Genomic DNA, 25,181 nt, shown 5'->3' with positions numbered 1-25,181 from the left:
TGCAATACTTCAACACAGTTAAAAATTGCTAAAGTATAATATGATGCCAAAGTCCTGAAAAACTGTAAATATCTCTATAGAATATTGCAAATCAAGCAGTTTGAATTATGGGGGATAAATAAAAGATGGCCAATAGTATCTCATCTTTCTAGGAGAAATCCACAATATTCCAGTGAACACTCAGCTCAAAGCATTTTGAGGACTATTTTAACAAAAATAAATCTCACTTCATACAACTATTGTCCCTATGCTAAGTACACTCCTGGAACAGAAAAAATAAATCGACAGTCTGAGTAAAAGCAAAATGGTGGGAAGGGTGAATGAACACATAAGTTTATGAAATGTGTTGTCTGAAAATTATGCCCAAGGAAAAACTGAAGAAATATACAACTGCAAAGGAGCATAAGATGACTATAGGATATATAAACAGAAGAGACTGGCACAATGCATGACAACTGAATAATTGCCTGGAGCAGAAAAAAAGTAATGGCCAAAGAGGGGGAAGGAGAGATTGCAATTTTTACTCTGCGTAGCACAGCATTATATTTATTATAAGTTTACTTGTGTATTTTTCCTGCCTTTAATATATTATTTTACTTTTTAAGCACACATTATTTCATCAAAATCACAAATATGGATATAAACAAGATGCCACGGGACAGATAAAAAAATAGTTTAAAATACTGATAATTTTAAATAATAATTATTACCATTAATCATTATACAGTGATTTAAATAAATTATACCTCATAGAGACAGATACTATGGATGCTTATTTAACCCTTTTACAGGATATATACAGACCTACATTTCTTATGGGTACCCTGCAGTATGTACAAAGATCTAGTTGGAAAGCTATTTTAGACAATGGATTCATCTTTGTCAAACTGTCTTCAAATTTTTCCAGTGCTGCTATCTCTATTTGTATTTTAACTAATATAGACATAGATTTAATAGATAGCTACACAAAAATTGCTTTGAAAATTAGTGGTGGAGATCATACCCTCATTAGCCTTTTTCCAATTTGGGCTTAAGGGATATACATAGATGTAAAAGATACAATTGCATAACGTTAAGCAATCAAGTCATAATAAGAACAAATTAATATTTAAAGGCATTTACACATACAGTTTTCATTTTGTAAAAATTTAAAAATCACACAAAGAAACTTACTTGCAAGATCTCACACCCATTCATAAAACCACTTGTAAAGGGCTAAACAGCTATTTTTAAATTGTTAAAACAATCTTTGTAAATCTTAAAAGTAAACTCTTAAAAGTAAAACTTCTTCTTTATACAAATTTACAATATAATTCATGTTTCTTCTATTAGGTGATCTTGAATTTCCATTTTCATCCTATTCCTTAAGAAGAAAAAAAAAAACTAGATAAATAATAAAATATATTAATATTTTAACATTTACAATTTGTACTTAATTATAACAAACTATTTTACTTAAATTTCTTGATTTCTTTCAATTTTATGAATTATAACAAACGAAATTTAAGAAAAATGATAAATTTCATTCATTATTAAACAATTCACATTTCATTTTCTCAATATACTGAAAGAAGATAAATGTAGTAAATACATTTTTCATATTTTTATAATTTTTTTTTATGGTAATCATAAACTTTTGTTTTAAAAGCAAAAATTTAACTAGAAAAACAGTTGGCCTGTCCATATGGTTTATCATGAGTTTTGTGTATTTAGAGGCTAATCTACATGTTGTGAAGGCTGACAAATCTGTAATAATCAAGGGGAATCGCCGCCACCACCACCACTCCTCCAAATGTTATTTTTATTTGTTTTTTTTTTTTTTTTAGGAGCATTAGCAACTAAGGCCATATTGCTCCGGGGATATGTGGTGGTCATTCCCTGACCTTTCCGCATCCTCCATATTTGGTGGTCACGGGCTCGAACCCCGGTCTAATCAAGACCGGGGTTCGAGCCTGTGTGCTACGCACTGCTGCTCCTGCCCACCTGACTACGGAGGTGCCCACTCCCCCAAGAGTGGATAACTACAGCTCTTAATAACATACTGGCTAACCCCTGGCTTGTAGCCATTAAGGGTATTTGTACGGCATGTGCGTTTTGTATGCGATAAATCTGATACATATGAATTTGTTTTTCCACAACAGTTAAGGATGCATTCTATTTTGGAATGTTTACAGCAGCAAATTCTTCAAGAAAAAACTGAACCATTGGCCAGACGAGTAGATTTTGTACCATAGTACAGTTTTTTTTTTTTTTTTTAAAGTGATGAAGAGGAGAAAAAAAACATAACAATAAAAATAAAACCTTTGGAAAAACCCTTATCTAACTTGATCTTCCATCATGAAACATTTTCATATTCCTCAAAAAAAAAAAAAAATCCTTCCAGAAAATGATTCACAAAAATCTTTCCAGACAAAATGGATATACAAAGTAAAAAAAAAATAAGGTACTATTTCAATGAAGGAATTAAAATAATTTGAGAAAAGAACATAACTTGGCATTATGTTTTTCTGTCATTACTGTCTGGTGATACTGTTGTCCCACCACTGCCATTGATAGAGCCTGGACTTATCTCACTTTAGAAATGATATTATTATCCACAAGTCAATTAAAGTTACTAATATCATTTTTAATTTAATAGTGTCACCCTAGGCCAAAATTTTCTAATAATTAATTAACCCCAAAGCACAAATCTTCTAGTTGTTTTAAAGCTACTGGCTTTAAAACAGCTACATCAGGGCCTAACCAGCAACCAAGAGCTGAATAGTGAAATGTATCAAATGTAAATGAGTAGCCAAGCAGTACATGTAACACGGTTTTTCCAGTAAAGAAAATACTCTATTTCAATGCCTGTATTGAAATAGTACACTAATTCTTTACTAATATTTAAATAAACTAAATGCAACATGGCATATTTTAAGATCCTCTATCTATATAATATCAGAGTAAATACACCATAGACAACTCTTAAAGAAAAACTATGTTAGTAGTGTGAAAGGAATCATTTTGACTGTATCTCATATTGTGCTCATCCTTCACAATGAGTTACCATGTATTGCACTACCTCAAATAAGCAATGCTTCACTAACAGAGAAGACTATTTTGTTACTTATTCTCGGTGAGTAGCACCACCCAGATAGCACCATTTCAAAGTTAGTTGGCTTTTCATCAGTGGATGGGTAGGTACTCTGGTCTTGCAAACATGACAATCCAGTTGTGAAGTTAATCACACAATATGAGAGATGCCAAAAGATATATGTGATAATATTTAAATAAACTAAATGCAACATGGCATAATATTTTAAGAGTTTACTAATTTTCTGCATTGGGCCAATGCAGCCCAGTAATATGGTTTAAATTATATGTATAATGAGAGTTACATATTTAACAGGAAGTTTTACTTCCATATTTTGCTTGGATGCTCATTTAGATTTCATACATTTATTCACTATTTAGCCCGTGGCTACTAACTAAGTCCATCTACTCTTCAAAATGAGAAGCCAGTGGCTTTGGAAAAGCTGTAGTGGAATGCCTTGATGTTTTTAATTAATACCAGGTTCATTCCTAGGTGATATTATTAAATTAAAAATTATATTAACTATAATTCAAAATAAAATTAAATATAATAATATTAAATAACTTTAGGTTGACTTGTGGATAACGATGTTATTTCTAAAGTGAGTGTGAGCATAATTCCAAGCTCTATCACATTACTAGAAAGAAAATAGAATTCCTAGACAGATAAAGTCAGTAACAACATTGATTTTTTTTTTACTCGCACATTAAAACTTTTGCACGTATCCAACATAGTTAGTATTCTATATATATATAAAATCTGATAACATCAAGGGCATCACACTCCCATCATGCAATGCACTGGTGTTTATTGGTCCTCTCCACTGCTTATGACATATAATGGATTGTTTACTTATGTAAACAATGCAATGCATGATAGAAATGATTTTTAATATTAAAATCAAACTAAATTTGAAATCACTGATTTCAAAAGGCTTTAATTTATAAATTTACAATTATATCAATTTTCTTCAGTTCATTCATTTCATCCATCTTTATTTTTTTCTCAAAACAATTTCTATTAATCATCAAAAAGAAAATTTTCAGTAAGATTCATATATTATTAGAGTTTCATTACCTAAACACTCAGGTCATAAAATGGAATCATAAAATGGAATCACAGTAATGTAATCAGGTCATAAAATGGAATCACAGTAACACTGCTCAACATTGATAAGTTTCATTTCATTCTGGTGACTGCAACTGCTATTTATGATACTGATATAATAAATACAAAAAAAAAAACTAAGTGTACTACAGCTGTATAAAGCGCTACATTTTACCATATTCTTCTTCTAATATTACTTTCAATAATAAGGTAATGATATTAAGGCTATTTAAGGTAATATATTCAGCATTAATTTATATTGGAAGAAACAAATACCTACCTTACCACAGCTTTATCTGATTCTTGTAAGGAGTATGGAGGAAGGAATGATAGCCTTTTCTGAAAGAAATAAACTGTATATATTAAAAAGTCCTAAGTGATTCTTATATTTATTTATTTCAATTTAGAAAGAGTCTCAAGTCCCCTTGACAGCCAAGCTTAGCAGGGCACAAATCAATGATTTGTATGAGTTATTATTACAGAAAGAATGTGCTTAACATTAACTCTCAAAGAAAATTTACAAAAGTAAGTGTACAACATGCATATAGATTCATGTATATATTAAAAAATGGGCTATATATTGTATATATAAATAAATATATATATATATATATATATCTGAAAATTAAAATAAATATGATATTTAAAAATAAAAACATCAGCCAGTAGTACGGCAATAATGCAGAGCGAAACAAAACGTAAAATAATATAAAATAAACAAACAGGGAAGGGAACGTTACGTTTTGTTTCGCTCTGCATTATTGCCGTACTACTGGCTGATGTTTTTATTTTTAAATATCATATTTATTTTAATTTTCAGATATAATTAGGCATCATGTGGAGGATGTGCATTTGCTGCCTCTAATGATAGCTACATAGCCATATTTATTTATTATTTTTATCACTTTCGCCTAACTTTTACCTCACATTATATATATATATATATATATATATATATATATACAATATATATATATATATTAATCTTTTTTTGTACTCAGACAGACAGACCTACATTTTTCCAGTGTAGACTCGGGAAAGTATGTACATAAATCTACATTTTGAGGTCACATCAAACAGTATTAGCATTAGCATTAGTAGAGGCATATGATGCAAGAAAGCAAGCTTATGCAGCATTAGCCAAAAAAAAAAAAAAAAAAAACAACACCCTTCCACTTCACCCCTCCATTCGTTCGAAATACCTGTCCAGCTGAGCCTTAAATTTATTTAGGCTATCAACTTCCACAACAAGGGATGGAAATCTGTTCCACCAACCAACTAGCCGCTGGCTAAAGGCAAATTTCCGCGCATCTATCCTACATCTGTCTTTCCTCGATTTGAATTTATGTCCTCTCAGGTGATTATTCTGAACAAGAGGCAGTATCCCATCAGCATTGAGCATGCTCAAACCATTCAAGGCTTTGTACACCTCTATCAGATCACCTCGCCGGTGCCTAGTCTCCAGACACTGTAATTTGCAAAACTTAAGCCTTTCTTCGTAAGAGCAACCCTTCGTTCCGTTCACTAACCTTGTTGCACTTCTCTGTACTCGTTCCAGCAGCTCTACATCCTTCTTGAAATGAGGCCTCCAGATCAGTATACAGTACTCAAGGTGCAGCCTGACCATTGCCTTATACAAGGGAATAATCACCTCCTTATCCCTGCTAGAAAAATTCCTGTATATCATTGATAAGACACCATGAGCTACTCTTGCAGCCCATCTACACTGCTCAGAGAACTTCATATCTGCCTGCACAATTACCCCCAGGTCCTTTTCATTCTCTACCACTGTCAGTGTAGTACCACAGAGTTGATACATTGCTCTGGGGTTGCTGTTTCCCCATATGTAGTACTTTACATTTGTCAATGTTAAACTTCATTTGCCACCTCTCAGCCCATCTGCTCAACCTGTCCAGATCCTGTTGCAACAGCATAGCATCACTAGTGTCCTTAACAACCCTGCCAACCTTTGTATCGTCTGCAAACTTGTACATTAAGCTTGATATACCATCATCAATATTATTTATAAATACAGAAAACAACAATGGACCCAACACTGAACCCTGAGGGACTCCACTAATAACATTAGTCCACGATCAGCAGTGTCCATTAATTACCACTCTCTGTCTTCTGCCACTCAACTATCCCTTTATCCATAGCAACAATTTGCCACCAATGCCACACTGCTCCAATTTGTGCAGCAGTCTTCCATGTGCAACAGTATCAAAAGCCTTTCTAAGATCCAAATATATAATATCAAAGTTATTCCCTGCATCCAATTCTTTGGTGATTACATCATGTTTCTTTAATGTACAATCCATACTTTTAAAGCCTTACTTTTTTTGGTGCATGCTGCCATCTATTATGTATAATAGATGGCAGTGTAAAAATAACTTTGAATAAATAGGGTTTGGTTTGGTTTTTTTTTAGGAGCATTAGCAACTAAGGCCATATTTCTCCGGGATATGCGGTGGTCATTCCCTGACCTTTCCACATCCTCTGTATTTGGTGGGGACGGGCTCGAACCCTGGTCTAATCAAGAAGCGTGTGCTACGCACTGCTGCTCCTTCCCACCTGGCTACGGAGGCACCGAATAAATAGGGAAGATTGCACCTGTTGATCTCAGTTTCCAATTTAGACTTACTAAAGCCAAAACTGAAGAATTTCAGTGGAATTTAGACAGAGTAATACACGAATAGATGTAGAGAATAGTATCATCAAAAGAGAGAACTGTTGCATCAAAAGAGAGAATTGTTACATTGAAAAAGTAATTATCCATTTATTACTATTTTTTTTAACCTAGAGAACTTTAAGGGCTTAAGCCTCAGGCTGTGAAAGAATTAGACAACGTATGAGTTTGTGCAAATGCAGCATAGTAGTACACAGCAATTCTAAAAAAAAAAAAAAAAACTAAACAGCATCATTTTAGTTATATCTCATATTGTAAATACCTTCATGAGTTTCCCCGATACTGCACTACTTCGAATAAGTAAAGCTTCACCAATGGAGATGACTATTTTTACTTATTCTCGGCGGATACCACCACCCAGACGGCACATTTTCAGGGCTATTTGGCCCTTCTTCAGTGGGTGGGTGGGTATCCTGGTGATGCAATGACAACAAAACAGTTATGAAGTATAACTCCACAATATGAGAGATGCCTGATGGTGTATAAAGTGAATTAGACTAGAGCACTTTAAGGGCTAAGCCTAACTAATTCTTTGTCTAATTATTTTGCAGTCTGAGGCTTAAGTCCTTAAAGTGCTCTAGTCTAATTCAGTTTAAACACCATCAGGCATCTCTCATATTGTGGAGTTATACTTCATAACTGTTTTGTCATCATTGCAGGGTACCTACCCACCCACCCACCCATCAAAGAAGGGCCAAATAGCCCTGAAATGGTCACCAAGGGGAGCCTGATGCTGCCCGGAGTTTCCAAAAATAGGTATCAACAGCCTTCTCTACTGGGGAAGCATTACCTATTTGAGGAGTTTATGAGTTGTGTGAGTTGAAGGAGTTACTGTCCCTTTCATTCTTCTACACTATTTCTTTTCCTCTTCCACTTTTACTATTACTTTCCCTCTACTTTTTTGCTTTTCTAAGTCTAATAGGGACAAGTGGATAGTAGAGTTATTATCCCACACATATACAAAACAGCCCCGAAATGGTGCCATCGGGGTGGTGGTATCTGCCAAGAATAAGTAACAATAGTCTTCTCCATTGGTGAAGTGTTACTTATTTGAGGTAGTGCAATATCATGGCAACTCGTTGTGAAAGTATTCACAATATGAGATATAACTAAAATGATGCTGTTTTTAGCTTTTTTAGAATTGCTGCATTTGCACAAACTTGTACGTTTTTTTTTTTGCAACTTTTAAAATTCTGATTTGATTTTTGAAAATAATTTTAGCATTAGCAATCAGTAAAAATAAGACCATGTTAATATTTTAATGCATTCATGTACAAAGTTTTCATTTTACAAAATTTTAAAATTCCATGAGAGAGAGAGAGAGAGAGAGAGAGAGAGAGAGAGAGAGAGAGAGAGAGAGAGAGGATTAAATATTTTCCCAAGTCCATTGCAAAAAAAGACTTCAGATCACAGCCATCAAATCAAACCTCAGGACCACATTGGGGAGTACTAAAATTCACATAATTCTAACAGGTATTTTTAATTTTGTTTTTATCTTTGACCACTACAATACATACACAGACATCTAAAATGTGCACAGTTACTCTTATTAGTGGAACTTGGCATAATTAAATTATAATGAGCAATATAGTTAACAATAATATCAATATAATAATATCATTTAAAACACACAACATTAATATCAATATAACATCATTTAAAACTTCATTAAAAATTAAAAGTAATTAGTTTTATTGATTAATATATTTAATACCTACACATCTGTGAAAGACATTACATGGAAATTAGTAATTAAATAAACCACATTCCTTATGTATTTCCAAATTAAATGGTTTACTGGTTGTTACTTAGTGGGGGAAGAGGATTTTGTACAAAGAGGCATGTTCAGTTAGCTACATAAAATTGCTACTGATGTCAATGATTCATATTCAGTTAGGGATTCTGTTCCCAAGACAAGCTGCTATACTGTAGAGGCAACTGAGCTCTTCTGAGACACTGTAAACTGAAGTCATAAGTTGAGTTTATAATTGGTCTCAGAAGAGCTGAATTGCTTCTACAGTACAGCAGCTTGTCTTTAAAATGGAATCCCAAAACAAATCTGACACATTTCCATCAGTAGCAATTTTGTTTAGTTTATGAAGATACATGGAAGCTGCGGTTTTTTTACTTATACTTAAAGTAATAAATGTGTAATTATGAACTTCCAAAATACCTGAATAATTGAACTGCTACTTTATCTGTTGAAGAAGTTGGTTGAGTTTCAAAAATATTCTCATGCAAAACAAACACTTACCATATCTCTGACCATCACTTGACAACCATGGCATAAACTATTTCTAGGAAGGAAAAAAAAAAGATGAAAGAATCACATCCAGGATAATGAAAATTGTCTGTTTAAATAGAAGAAATATTTTCATTACTCACTAAGGTTACACTAAGATAATAAAGAATTATTAAGAAGGTTCAAACAAAGATAACATTAAAAGAACAATGACAAATAAAAATAACAAATAAAATAAAATGAAATATACAGTTTTTAGCATAAACTAATATAAATAAAATTAAAAAGAATTAGCCAGCTAACAATAGCACATATTTCCTTTCTAACAGAAACAGGTATTTATAATATTTCACAGTAATGCATTATTTGGGCTGTGCAGAGAAGATACACTAAAACACAAAAGATATATTCAAGTTCAGTCCTTGACAGGTCTTCTGAACATGGCCAAGGCAGATGGACAGTTTTGATCCGAGAGCACATCATTATGGGGAAGCATTTATGTGTTAAGGAGAATCTGCTTTATAATTCTATATCTGTACACAGAATCTGTAGCATATTTGTAGAGATCAGTGCCACTGGATTGCAAAGTCTTTATCACTGAAAGGTCCCAGGTTGGTAGAAATCCATTGGCCCCCCTCACAAGAGGAGCCAAAATCTCTCTCTCTCTCTCTTTTTTTTTGTAATAGTGAAGCTGATAAATAAATACATAAATATCATTTATTAGTCTCTCAAAGAAATCACATGTCATTTGCCCATATGTAATTACATAATTATGTGCCGGTAATGGCAGGATATCAAATTTTAATTTAAACTTAATATAGAGTAGGCAAGCCAATAGAAAACAAAAAAAAAAAAAAAATTCAAATATATACAGATGGGCCTGATCATTTTATTTTATTTTTGAAGACTAATGTTGGCAACATTAGAATGATAGGCTTTATCAGATACAAACAAGCATACGTATACAGCAGACTCTCGATTAACCGGGACACTTCAAGACTCCAAATTAAAAAAAAAAATTAAATAAATAATCGACCAGAAATCAAAAAATTCAATTAATAACTAGAATAGGTATAAACAGATATTTTGCAAGTCGTAAATAAGCGACAAGCAGCATTATAAGTCGTCATTGGGAGATTAGTGTTCCTATTATCTTGCAATCCCCGCTCAAAAAAAAAAAAAAAAAAAGAAGAGGCAAATGTTTAGTCTGTTTTAGTGCATCGCGTCGATTGTTGTGTTCAAAAGGACAAATTTTGTTTCATTATTTATGTCAGGGATGTCGGAATTTTTTTATAGTAATTTTTTTTTTTTTTGTTTAGAAATCGCAAAAATTATGGGTAAACGTAAAAGAGTTGCGTTTTCAGTTAAACAAAAACTTGAAATTATTTGAAAGTTTGAAAATGGTGCATCTGTTAAATCTCTAAGGAATCATTATAATAAGGATGATCAAAATGGCCAAACATTAACAAGTATCGCACGGAATTCATATTTGTCAATAATAATACAGTAGCAATATGTTATTAGTCATTCCTGAGCTAGGTCTTCTTACTTCTTACTTCTCTATGAAGTAAGAAGTCCTGGAATGTATCTCTTACGTATGTCGGGGACTTTTGTATTTTTGGATTAACCGGGAAATCAATTATCCAGGCTTTGTTTTTTACCATCTACCCCGGAAAATCAAGAGTCTAATGTATTTTGCAAATACAAACAAGCATATGGACAAGTTCCCGTCATGTATAGGAACTTGGCTTTGCTGGTCAAGTTCCTGTACATGACAGGACATCATGAGCTATTCCAGCAACTTGTCTGCACTGCTTAGATAACTTCATCTTGGATTGTACAATTATGCCAGGTTGTCTCTTTCATTCTCCACCACCTTGAGTGTGGTACCACCTAATTGGTATATTATTCTTGGTTTACTGCTGGCCATATATAGCATTTACCAACGTTAAACCTCAATTTGCCACTTCTAAGCCCATCTACCTAATTTTTCTAGGTCTTGCTGCAGTAGTATGATTCTTGTCATTAACTGCTATCCCAACCTTTGTATCATTTGCAAACTTAGACAATATACTTGATATGCTTTCATCAGTATTGTTAATAAATATTGTAAACAGTAAGTAGTCCAGCACTGAACCCTGAGGGACTCCACTAATAAAGTTGGTTCAAGAAGATCCTCTGTCTTCTGTCACTTAACCATCCCTTTGTCCACAGCAGTAATTTTCCCTAATGCCACATTGCTTCAATTTGTACAGCAGTCTTTCATGTAGAACAGTGCCAAATGCAATAACACAAATTATCTAAGAATTTCTCTGAGTTCATATTATTGTCTTGAATTTCAAACTGGAATTTAATTTTCACTTTTAGAAAACTCACGTGACTTTAGAAAACTCACGTGACTTTTAAGGGAGTTTAATGCTTTTCACTTGGTATGGATATTTTATTAATCTGCAAAAATTCCTCTTTCTCTGTGACATTAATTTCAAACTGAACTTTCTGTGAATTCAACTGCTTCTAATAGAAGAAACAAGTGTCCCACTTGTTTTGTGGGCCTTTTGTTCTATGATAGTCTGCAACCTTACATACTTCATTAGTCATAGCCATAGTAGAATATAAACCTGTCCCATCTGCATTTGAACTCTGGCTGAAATTTATAATTTACAAATGCTACGTAGGATGTTCTGAAATTGAAAACAGAATGCAAATCTGAAATGAGACAATAGCAAATTATCTGAGCATTTCTCAGAATTCATATTGTCTCCTGCATTTCAAATTGCATTCAATTTCACTTTCAGAACATCCTGCATAACAGGTAATGGAATTTAATACTTCTTAACAGGCCACAATTCCAAACCTTACAGGTAAACAATGACAACACAATTTTTTTTTTTATTTATGCTATATGTGTATGCAGTGGCTTTGAACACATAATCAAGCCATTCCATGTTGCCTGTTTAGTATTATATTGCAAATTAGTTTCTCTGTAAAGCAATGTCTCAATATGGAAGCACGTTTACTATCTTTAGTTCTATATTTAGATTGTGCTATCTTTAGATCAAAACTCCCTTTCTATTACGCAAGAATTTTCCAATTTCTAGATTTCCTTGTTAGGCTATTCAGGATATCCAGATTCCCTAGCCTCATTACTCATTTATTTACTTCATTACTTTTTTCCTCATGATCTTGATTTCCAGGTCAACATATATCTTTATAACATGTTTCTTTATTTTTATTTTAATCTTAATTGTTATTACTTAACCCCACTCCCTCTATCCAGAATAATTCAAGGATTATGTCACTTTCAATTTTTCTATCCAGCATTTTTTAGGTCTAACAGTCTCCTATTACAAGTTACCATATTTTCCAATATACAAGCTGATTTCTAATTTTTTACCTTGAAAATTCATGTTTAATCATATTTTAACCACATAAGTCAATGCCTTTTTATTTAGTCATCTTTTGCATCTTGTATGGTGGTGTCTTACAATAAAATCTGCATTAAGAACCATCTACTTTTTAATTAAATTATTTATAGTTCTCCTGTATACGGAAGGTCACAATACCAAAACCTGAAGGCAAAAGATGATGATATGACATTTTCTCACTGATGCTGTATTTCAGGGATGCCCAACTGTAACTTGCAGGTCATGAGGAAGCCTTAAGTATTATTCATTCCTCAAATTTAAAACTAATGTGTCTCAAAATTATAGTTTCACACTGACTTTTGAAAATTTAAAATTTTTTAGTAATATTTAAGTTTTCTGTACTGCTTTCTTATGATGATGATTTACGTATTTTCCTCAGTATTTAATAAATATTATTACATATAATAAGAATGGCTGTGTTATATAATAATTATTGGATTTTCATATTTAAATATTAAATGTGAAAAATAAATAAACAAACTGCAAATATAAACATCGGTAGCAAAAGTTCGGTTCTATTTCGATAAATGCACAATAAGTGATTCTTGTAGCGTACTCTCCACAAGAACTCATGCAGCCCACAACCTTCCAAATTTTATTTGTTTTGGTCTTCAACTTAAAAAAAGACTGAGTCCACTTGCTATATGCGTATATGGGTGGATTTAATCCTGTATTCCTTCTTGTCTGTTTAGTATTATACTATAAATTAGTTTTACTCTGAACAATGTCTCAATATGGAAGTAATTTACTTTTAGAGACCTTGAAAAGTAAACCCCAGAAATACAATTTCTAACAAATTCCATGAAGTTTTCATCTAATTAGGAAGAAGAACAATTTTTTTTTTTTTTTTTAAAGTTGGGCAACAATTTATATTTGTATAAAAATATATATTTAACAAATTGTAGATGTATTTGCATTAACTCAAGCTTAGGATTTTATATTCAGCATATAGTCACACCTTAATTTTAAACTATATTTTAGTGGTTCTAAGGTCAACTTATACACTAGAATAAATACCATTACTCAACTTATATACTATAATAATATAACTTATACAGTAGAATATAAATATAATTTATTCTAGTGTATAAGTTGGGCAATGATATTCTAGTGTATAAAAATAATAAACACTAGAATAAATGGTATTTATTCTAGTGTTTATTATTTTTTATTTATTTATTTTTTTCCCCACAACAGCTGGCTGAGAGTTATTCACTCTGATGAAAGACTTCCGACAAGAGAGCATGAGGGTATTTAAGAATTATCGTCATAGCTATTGTCTGTGGTTCTTAACTTGGTGTACACTCTGTACTTAAGGTTTTCATAATACAGGGACATAGCTTCTCAACTCAAGTCAATAGTAGGGTTTAGAAGTTACTGAAATGTCCTGTTGATTTTTTTTTTTTCAAATACCAAGGCCTTGTAATTCCTGATGAGATGAGATCTCCTGGGATTCTTGATCTATAGTTTTATTTGCATAAGTACTTCAAAATTTCTTCTAATTACAAAGCAGTATAGAGCAGTTTAGTATAGTATATAACATATACAAATATGTACTTTCATGCAACAAAATGCGTAGTTTAATTCATAATAAAAGAACATACCTAAACAACTGGATGTGATGACACATTGCTTTGTCACTGCAGCAACTGACTTCATCTGGACAAGCACTATTCTTATTTGTTGATTTGAAGTCTATATTCAATTTAGAAAGTTTTTCTGATATTTTAAGGGCTTCTGTTGCCGAACACAAATCTGAATTTTTATTATCCAATGGAGACTATAAAGATAGATTAGATTAGTTATTTTCCTTTTATTTCCTTATTTACTTATTATTCACTTAATAAAGTTATTTTATTGTATATTTTAATATATGCATTAAAATTTCTGGAGAATATTTTAAAATAAATATAATAATTTTCCTTTGTGCATCTCAGCTCACTTTTATCTATGCGTTGAAAAAACCATTTTAACTTTTTTTCAAAGGTTAAAAAGTTTTATCCAAGAGCAGCCTTAATTTAAAAATTATCCATTTGAACCATGATTTGAAAAACTGTTTTAATATCATTTGCCTTTTTTTAATGTATGCTTAATTTTACTTTAATGATGGATAAAAGTATATATCTTATTCAATAAAATTGTGCACTTTAGAGGAAAGCAATTCATATCCTATTAAAAATAATACCTGACACATTGTACATGTGGCTTCATTCATTTCAATTCTTGAGCATAATTTATCTCCTGTTCTGAAATAAAACAATAGTTTTCATTTAAATTTCTGAAAAAATATGTACAAACAAACTGTAATATATACAACTTAATACTTAATGAATACCTAAAAATAAAGGCCATAATTCAAAAAAGCTAAATAACCTATTTCAATACAATTAAGAACAACATAAATAATACTTAAGTTATTCTGCAGTTTAGTTGGAGGTAGAAAACTTTGTATATCATGTATTAAAGTCTACACAACATCAAAAATGTATAATCTAGAAATATGTACCCAATTTCACCTGTAAAATGCTCAAACTTACATCTTGCCCCCACAATTAAATATTTTGTCCTATAACAGACTGTTTGGCAATCTAAAATGCATATCAACAGTTTCTGTGCTATCAAATATAAGATGAAAGGGCCTGCCATAAACCAAGTCACAAACTTTAAAACAATATAGTTCTATTCCAAGCAGGTAGGATATAGGAAAAATTTTTGCATTTACTGGAGCAAGCAACCTTTATAATGGGATTTGACTAATGTCATATACAAGTATAAAAGTCACTTGCTCCACTAAATGTGAAAGTTCAGATTTGACTTTCAGATGTGAAAGAACTTGGATTTGATATTATTTTTAAGTTCTTGGATTTGACTAATGTCATATCCAAGAACTTAACTAATGTCAAACTAATTTTGAATGTCAAATCCAAGTTCTTGGATTTGACATTAGTTCAATGCAAGTTGGTAATACTTTTCTAAATTGCAATTTTAATTTGCTTTTGCAAAACTCAACAGTTGCTGTTTTCACCACTTTTTTATTGATTTTTTTCTTTTTTTAGCAGATGCTGAAAAATGATTCCTTTGCGTCATTTAGCCATTATAATACTAACTCACAACCAGTAATCATTAGGCCACAGTTGCGCTGTTCACTATTTGGTTCTTGAGGATTCTGTGCTCATGTCTTAGTTTGTTTACCGAATTCCATTTGATTAGAATTTCTGGCTGCATTCATCTCTCTTTTTACACTGTATTGTTCAGAAGTCTCATTCTAAATTGCAGTTATTTTCTTCGCATAAAACTCTAGTCTGCTCGATAGTTTAATTTGCTCTTACAGTAACAATTTGTTCTGTATTTGACGTTCTTAACTGTTTCCAAATTTCTAGACTTTGTTGCAACCAACACTGTCTTTGTTTGTTGGTTGGCTGGTAGATCACTTTTTTCTTTCCTCAGAAGATTCATCACTCTTTTTCATCTTAAATATTTTAAAACATCAATCACCTATCAAAAACTATCTAATAACTGATATCAAATATCTTAACTTGTGCTTTGAAATAAATTGTATTGAAAAGATAAAAAATAAGTTAGTTTATGTATGCAGTGCATACATAAACTAACTTATGTATGTTCTTATTATTTTTTCAATGATTAATAGAAGTGTAAGGTAAATATAGTCATTTCCTCATGAATTAATTGCTAAGATTTTAACTTTATAGAATACTTAATAAAACTCTACAGTTTGCAGTCTCTAAACTTAGTCATTTAGTTTCATCATAAGAGTATAATATTTATTGCTCTCCTCCTATATACTTTTTTCGTCTCTTTTCTTTCAATACACTATATGTATCTTCACAAGTGTCACACGTCTTACATAACAATAGACAATCCATTCAGACAATTCAGTCAGAAGGAAATAAGTGGAGTTTGGAAAAATACACATTGAAATGGACATCATTAAGACTGGAACCTCTATATTTGAATGAATGAAGAAGCTTTTGGGAAATTTAGTTCTTTTTTGCAGATAAGTTTGTTCTATTAGTTTAACTATTCGTGATGCATTCAGCTGATAAGGTAATGCAAGGGGAGAGAGGGAAATGTGTGAATTAATGAAATTTTTGGATATGGCTTGTACACAGCAAAAATATAACCAGATCCTTGACATAACATAGCTCAACAGTGCCTACCTAGGCTCCCGCCACCAGTTATTAGCCAACAGAGTAGTGGATGCAAGATTATGCATTAACTGATCTGGATGCCTCCTAAAGAGTCACCAACAGATTCAGTCTGGTAGACTATCTAGTAGCCTACCTGCAAAAACTATTTTAAAATTCTACTTTTTTTTTTTTTTTTTTTTATTTTGGTAGTTGTTGGCGCATCGGCTTCTGTGGCCATATTGCACCTCCCAAGGTTTTTGCAGTACTTTGATCCAAGCCCGAGGCGGGAATCGAACCCGCGACCTTTGGGTTGCCGGGCAGGTACTGTACCCACTCGGCTAGCCCGGTCGGCTAAAATTCTACTCTTAGGATGTAAGAAAAATTGGACCTTGCCAAAATGTCCATCATAACCTCAAAAGACATCACTCATACTGTATAATACAAGAGCTTTACTCCGGAAACTACTGGAGCTTTACTCCGGAAACTAAATATGGGTTTAACCACTTAAGTTTCCAATAAGAAAAGCAATGGCATTGCAACAGACAGTGAGACATCTATTACCTAATACTGAATGCTACCCATCTGTGGGAATGTTACCCACAGATGAGTAGCATTCCTCTGTATGCTGTGGGTGCTTTATCTCAACCTACACTTAGTCTGTTCATACTTGGATCATCTCTGGTATAATAGGTGCAGTGTTTCAGACCATATACATGGGAGGTATACTCAGGGTTACTAACAGTTCCACCATCATGAAAGTGCAAGGAGAAGATTTTGATGTCATAAAATGACCAGACTTGGCTGAAATTTGGTCCACTTGACTCAAAAGTGGAATCTGAATATCAGTTCCATTAGCACTTTAGACTCAAAAGTTAGCAAAGTCAGAGCTGTCATATATGAAGAATGTCTCTTAATAAGCCTGTGGGACCAAAAATGTATAAATTTTTTAAATTATAAAACTTGTTACATTACACAAAAATGAATAATAATAATAATAATGATAATAATAAATTGTCACCTATTTCACTTAAAAGCAAAAATATATTCAACAGGAAGCAAGAGCTAGGGAAAATAAGTAAACTGTTTCCAAATTTGGGGAAAAACAACAGAGATAGTAGACCTTACTCAAATACCTCTATATCACATCTTAAGTGATACAAATTATAGAATCTAGATGACTTACTTTAAAAATGAATATCGCAAGAAATACATTATATATTTAAAAATATGTAATATGATGGTCATATTCTATAATCATTACCTGAATATTGTTGACACTGTTGAGGGAAACTCTTCCTGTAGTCCAGTAATAAATTTCTCTGTCAGACGAAGTATACTTTGTTGAGAACCTGTCTAAAATTTAAATTTAAATCAGCATATTACTGATACTGGAAGCATTAACAATCACTTTAGTATATTGAAATCTTACTGATAGAATAAGAGTATCAAAATTCCTTCAACTTTGGTAAAATTACAGTTATGTTGCACTTTACATTAAAAAAACATACAATCAGATTTTCGAGAAAATAAGAATGTATTGCTGATCTATGCATAAGAATATCCCATGGAGGTATTATGTATAAAACAGTCTATGAATCCAGGGATGTTCCCAGGGAATGTGGCGCCTGGGTGCCAAATGCAATTTAGCATCCTGCTTTAAAATTTTCTTCGTATGTGTATGTAAGTTTCAAGTTTTTGGGTGCCTCTTGAATGTTGGTGCCCGGGTGCAGTGCACCCCATGCACCCTCGGGATGGTCCGCCCCTGTATGCATCACTGCATAAAAATAATTAAGCCAAAGCCGACCGGGCTAGCCGAGTGGGTAAAGTACCTGCCCGGCAACCCAAAGGTCGCGGGTTCGATTCCCGCCTCGGGCTTGGATCAAAGTACTGCAAAAACCTTGGGAGGTGCAATATGGCCACAGAAGCCGATGCGCCAATAACTACCAAATCAAAAAAAAAAAAAAAAAAATTAAGCCAAATGACATTACCTTTTAAAATTCAACTGATTAAGTAAGAAGGCTAACTGCTGAAAGAAAAGTGACAATTTGCATAATAGATAGACAAGTTTATATGCATTTATAGCAGTACTGTGTATGTTCTTATAATAAAGTAACCACACTAATTCTGTATAAAAAATTAATTATCACTAAAATTAAATTCGATTTAATAAATTACAAGATACACTTGATATCGCATATTTAATGGTCAAAATTAAGTATATTTCCTATGCACTCTCCTAGCACATCAATTACTAAACATTCATATGCAAAGTGAAATGTTTCTGGATTCAATATGGAATTCTATCACCAGGCCAACTTAAAAAAAATGAGAGAAAAAATTTTAAAAATACTAAAGAGTGGGTGGTGCTTGTTACTAATAAGAATGAAGATCATTATACCTTGTGGCTAGTACAAGTGGCTACGATTGCTGTTCTTCAATACTGTATAGAAAAGGACTAGGTCCATTTTTTTTACACTGTAGTCTCAGGTGAGGACTGTGCAGCTTTTCTCTCCAGAAACTCATGTTTTTTTATCCTACAATCAGGCAATCCCAACCATAGAATACACACAGTTCACAGGCAATATATACTGACACCTCATAGCTTTAGTTACGTTAGGACTTATTTATTCTAAACAACTATGACTTGATACACATAATTCCTTTACCAGTGTGCATATCAAGTGAAAAATACTGAAAGGGGTTCCAAAAATTATTTCCTGGAAGCCCTTTCAGCAGTATTAGGCACTGCTTTGAATGTCAAACTAATTAACATTAGATAATTATAGAATGTCTTAAAGTACCAAGGGATTGGACTAAATTAGGCTTTTGCTATTGAAATTTATGTCAAACTAATTTAATATGAGATCTTTCAAAGAGGTTTTTCAGTTTTGGAAACACAAAGTCATGCGGACAAAATTTAGGCAAGGATGGTAGGAGTTCCAAAAACAGTATTTATTTTATTTTTCTGTAGAGACAAAATTATTTTCCCTTAAAAGAGGTATGCGAGAAGTGCATTACCATGATGTCAAATGTACTTGTCGTAATAATTCTTCATATCTTTCTATACTATACTTTTCTACACCATTCTTTGATCTAATTCCAGGGGTCAGAAACCTTTTTTGTGTGGGTCACACTGCCAAGAAATGAAGTTGAAGAGGGCCATATAGGCTTTACAGTTAATTGAAAACAGCAAAAACTGATCAAACATAACATATAGTTCAAATTGTTCCTTTTTTTTTTTTTTAATTTAAACATTAATTATTAAGAATTCCGAAAATGTTTCTGATTAAAAATTAACTAATAACTGCTACAAACAACAAAGTAGCAACTGAATGTATGATGGATCTTTGTAATGTGAAGTCTTTTAAACACAGGAATTTTGTCTCTAATTGCACAATACAAAAATAACATATAAAAATAGCAATAACAATATAAATAATAAGCATAGCTTTGGTGTAATATAGTTTGACAGTGCTAAACTACACACAGCTTATAAATAAAAAAAAATAAAAAACTGCACGTGAAAAAACTAAAATTCTTGACATTTCACTTTAATGACAGAATTTCTAAATTTTAGCAGCAAGAATATACATATCTATTGAAAAGTTGTTGAATGATATGATTTAAACAATGAGGCATATGGTCACCAGTTATTCTTGAGTGAAATTTTTATTTTAAAAGTTTCATTCTTAAAAATGTTTGTTCATATACCTAAACTCTTCTGAAAAACAGCCAACATTTTTACTGCAAGTCATTAGGAAATTTTAAATCTCAGATATTTTTAAAATTACACCAGAGTATTTGAATGGAAGGCATCTTTTAGTTCATCATTAGCCTGCATACTGATGAGTTCAAGATAATCACTGTTTCTATTTCAGAATTGAAAAGTCCTGAAACAAATGCATCTCTCTCTTTCTCTCTGCAGATTACTTTTACATCATGAAATTCCTTCTGCAACAACTCTAACCTCTCACAAAAACTTTCCTTGAGGAATTGTATTAATTTTTCTTGTGGCATACTCTTGCAACAGAGGAAATGGAACAGATTAACTTCATTCAACTCTTCAGCTGAGAGTTTAGTCTGAGTTTTGGGTGAAAAGTTTTGGAAAGATCAGGCATGTATATTGCAACAAGAGGGGTGGTACACCTAGTCAAGTCCACTACAGCAAGTTGTCTTGTCAATGATATACAGGAATTTTGCTAGTAGGGAAAAGGAGGTGATTATCTCTTTGTATAAGGCAATGGTCAGGCCATGCCTTGAGTCCCATATAGGTCTGGAGGCCTCATTTTAAGAAGGATGTACAGTTGCTTGTATGAGTACAGAGAAGAGCAACAACATTGATGAAGGGAACAAACTGGTCCTTCTACTAAGAAAGGCTTAAGTTCTGCAAATTACAGTGTCTGGAGACTAGGCACTTGCAAGGCGATCTGATTGAGGCGTATAAAGCCTTGAATGGGTTAAGCAGGTTCAATGCTGATGGGATCCTTTCTCTTGCTCAGATTACGAACTTGAGAGGGCATAAATTCAAATTGAGGAAAGACAGTTGTAGAATACATGTGTGGAAATTTGTTTAGCCAGCGAGTAGTTGATTGCTGGAACAAACTTCCATTTGTTGTTGTGAAAGTTGATAGCTTAAATAAATTCAAGGAAGAACTGGACAAACTTTTAGAGTGAATGGAGGAACAAAATGGGAATTTTTTTATTTATTATTTTATTTGGCTGCTGTATAAGCTTGTTTCTTACATCATATGCTTTTACTAATGCTACTGTTAATGTTTAAACATTTTTTGGTAACAAAGTTAATTGAAAAATTTATAGCAATTGGTTTTATGAACAAGTGGGTTACACAGCTTGGTAACTAGGCACCTTAGAGGAAAAAGTAAAAATGATTTGAGATGAAATTTTCATTATAAGCAATTCCAGGACAAGGGACCGTAAATTCAAATCACAAGGTTTAGACTGGATTGTAGGAAGTTTACTTCCAGCCAGCAAGTTAATTACTGGAATAATTACAATGTTCTCCCCAGAAAATTTTGCCGGCCGGGTGGCATTATGAAGTAGTCAGGTGGGGAAGTGTAATACTTTGCAATATTATAAAATTTTATGTTATTTATAAATGTGACTTAAGCAATCCAGAGCAAAAATTAATTGCATGATTTAATGATAATTTGTGCAACAAACATTTAAAATATTTAATATTGGCTAGTGTTATATTTTTTAACTGAAAAATGAAAATTCCAACACATACATACACACTAAATTTAACAAATAAGGTACTTTTTATTTAAAAAGTAGAATATTTTAATAACAAATTAAAAAAAACATTATTATTAGAATTCAATGTAAAAAATAATAATGAAAAATGTTTAACTTCTTACTCATTAAAAAAAAAAAATAGTTAAATGCAGCCATTATCAACCCACTGCAGGATGGAAGCCTTCTCAACAATTCATGCTGAGGGAAATGGACCATAATCTGCCACGCTGGTCCAGTGCGGGTTGGCTCTTACTCAATATGGGTTCTTATTTTGTTTTATTCTATTGCAATATAGGTAAAAATTCAGATCTTGGGTTTACTTCGACTAAAAGTCAGGAAGAAGGCAGTGATTGGCAGGTGCCAATCACTGTTTTCCCCTGACCCCCCGTCCTCCTAGGTTGACATGCCTAGGGTGTTTATCCTCCACTTGCCGCTGTTTTAAAACCATAACTCATTTTCCAATTTTAGAACAGCGGGATGGGGGGGGATAAACACCCTACCTAAGCTAAGCACATCCCCTCCTTGATGACACAAAACAATCAGAAACAAAATGCATTCACAATAATCACCCAATCACATAACTCGACTGTACAATCACTCCATTCTACGACCAAACCCACTGCACGGAGACAAGTAGTACCTAAATAATAGATTTTAGCTAAAATATACATTATATAAGAGTATTATATTTGTGCAGCACCTGTACGGAAACCAAGACAAATAACGCATCTAACAGTTCAAAGAATTTAACATGGTGTATTAGCTTGCAGAATTATAATACTCAGCTTGCTGTAGAGATGGCTGCATAGTGAGTGAGTGAGTCGATACACTGAGTCAACTCAAGACTTGTCCAAAAGATTTGAATAACAAAATTGAATCTGAGTCGACTCAATGAATCACAGAATTCAACCAACAACCTAGTGGTATCTGATAGCTCAACATAAAGCACACAACAACATTCTCAGTAATCTTGATTCTCAGCGTCGAATTGTGAGATGGCCGCATGACATCAACATGGTGGTCGAATAGTAGGAGGTCTTATAAGTGCGTAGGTGCTTATGTACCAGAAAGCTGTGTATTACTAATCTTTTGATGTCCAATCACAATTCCAGCTGGATTGGCATCCGCTCCTGTCACATTGACTTCGATCGCATAGTACATTCGAATTAATATTGATCGAGATCAGTACCATACTGTACTGTGAGAATCACCTAAATTTTAGCCGGATGGTCAGTTAATTTCACCGAGCACTGCACCCATTCGATAGATCCTGGGTAGAACACTGAATTACCAGAAATAAGTCTCCTCTGTAAGTGGTTGAGGCCAACAGCTTGAGGAAATTCAAAGTTCAGCTTGACAGGTACCTAAGTGAGGAGGGATCACACGTAATTCATTTTATTATTACTTTTGGTTAGTGCAGCTTCCTTGCATCATACAGCTAATACTAATTCAAATAATAAAAGATGAAAATTCAAGTAAGACAAGAAAAGTGCAAATATTACCTTACTTGATAAAGTTGGCATTACTGCATAGTCAACATCATAAAAACGATTATAAAAGACAATTTCTTTGCTCAGAAATTCCCTACAAATAAAATTAACAGTTGATAAACTTAAAGAAATTTATGTTTTAAAATTATCTTATCTCTCTCTCATATATATGAGGCCAGAAAAGTAATGAGAATAATTTTGTAGCAAATGTAGTGGCAACACTGGAAACAAGTAACATGCAAAAAGATGTAGTGTGGTCCTTCCCCTAACCTCACTGTGTGTTTCAACTCATTAGAGGCAACACATCTGATGCCTGCAGTTATAGTAATCGCATGTTTAAGTGTGTTAATATTATGGAAAAGCAAAATATTGAACAACAATGCTAGCTTGGGGGTACACACAGACTAAAAGGTTAACAGTGGCTGCAGACAGAGGCAAAAGCGATTCTTGCACTGCTTCTATTAGAATGAGTAGCAGCAGCATGGAAAGCAAGGAGATGGAGATTTTCAGGACTACTGGGAGTCATAGTGGAACAAATAAATACATGAGCTGTGTTAGGGTAACTAAGAGTAGAAACAAATTGCAGTGGCTGGAGACTAGGCACCTGCGTGGTGATCTGATTGAGGTGTATAAGGCCTTGAATGGGTTGAGCACGCTGAATTCTGATGGGATCCTTCCACTTGTTCAGATTACGAACCTAAGGGGGCAAAAATTTAAATTAAGAAAGGACAGATGTAGAATAGATGTGCGGAAATTTGCCTTTAACCAGTGGGTGGTTAATTGCTGGAACAAATTTCCATCTGTCGTTGTGGAAGTTGATAAGTTAAATAAATTTAAGGAGGAACTGGACAGGCATTTGGAGGGAATGGTGTGATTTTTTTTTTTTTTTTTGGCTGATGCTGCATAAGCTCATACGTTTGCTTTCTTGCATCACATGCCACTACTACTACTACAAGTGCATGTATACTTGCAAGTACACCAATGCTAGGCGTATAGTTAATAAATTTGATGAGTTCAAAGTGCTGGTCAAGGCATCAAAGGCAGATATTGCTGGGATATCAGAAACGTAGTGTCAGAGATATAAGCAGTGCACAATTGGAATTTGTGGTGTACATTGTGTACAGAAAGGACAGACAGGAGAAGAAGGGAGGAGGGGTTATGCTGTTAGTTGTTGTTGTTTGGTTTTTCAGGAGCATTAGCAACTAAGGCCATATTGCTCCGGGGATATGCGGTGGTCATTGCCTGCCCTTTCCGCATCCTCCGTATTTGGTGGTCACAGGCTCGAACCCTGGTCTAAGAAGCATGTGCTATGCACTGCTGCTCCTGCCCACATGGCTATGGAGGCGCCATGCAGTTAGTTAAGAACCACGTAAAATGTAAGGAAGTGCATCCAACTGATGTTGGTGGACAATGCAATGTTGAGTCTTTTTGGTGTGACATAAGCACTGAGAAAGGAAAAATGACAGTAGGTGTGTCACAGGCTTAATGAATCTGATGAGTATAATGAGCAATTGTGCAGAGAAATAAAATGGGCCAGTAAATCAGAATGTCTTATAATGGAGGATTTTAACTTTACAGATATTGACTGGAACTTGTGGAGTGGTCACTCACACACTAGCAAGACTTTTTTGGATTTATTGGATGACTGTTTTCTACAGCAACATGTTCGAGAAGTAACAAGAGGGAGTAATACTCTTGATCTGATTATCAGCAGAATTATTAATGCATTAAGAATTTGCAGATAAAGGAAC

General features: G+C 33.2%; 1 protein-coding gene across 2 annotated transcripts; it reads right to left on the bottom strand.

The window, feature by feature from the left end:
• Positions 1-1,303: 1,303 nt before the first annotated feature.
• On the bottom strand, positions 1,304-23,520 carry LOC150082468 (cytoplasmic tRNA 2-thiolation protein 2-like). 2 transcript variants are annotated; one of them, XM_090378632.1, is made up of 7 exons: positions 23,443-23,520; positions 17,946-18,037; positions 14,722-14,782; positions 14,141-14,316; positions 9,124-9,166; positions 4,461-4,519; positions 1,304-1,363 (listed from the first exon to the last, which is right to left on the bottom strand). In XM_090378632.1, the coding sequence occupies exons 1-7, from the start codon at positions 23,461-23,463 to the stop codon at positions 1,315-1,317; spliced, it is 501 nt and encodes a 166-aa protein (XP_090234758.1). In that variant the 5' UTR covers positions 23,464-23,520; the 3' UTR covers positions 1,304-1,314. The 2 variants fall into 2 exon arrangements, with proteins under 2 accessions (XP_090234758.1, XP_090234759.1); XM_090378633.1 differs by having other exon boundaries at positions 1,332-1,363; positions 4,466-4,519.
• Positions 23,521-25,181: the final 1,661 nt, after the last annotated feature.

Source organism: Mastigoproctus giganteus, chromosome 7 (assembly GCF_048544385.1).
Source record: "Mastigoproctus giganteus isolate SK-2022 chromosome 7, ASM4854438v1, whole genome shotgun sequence".
In the NCBI taxonomy this organism is placed as follows: Eukaryota; Metazoa; Arthropoda; class Arachnida; order Uropygi; family Thelyphonidae; genus Mastigoproctus; species Mastigoproctus giganteus.
Note: the sequence above shows the minus strand (reverse complement) of the source record. Positions and strands in the feature narration are given on the sequence as shown.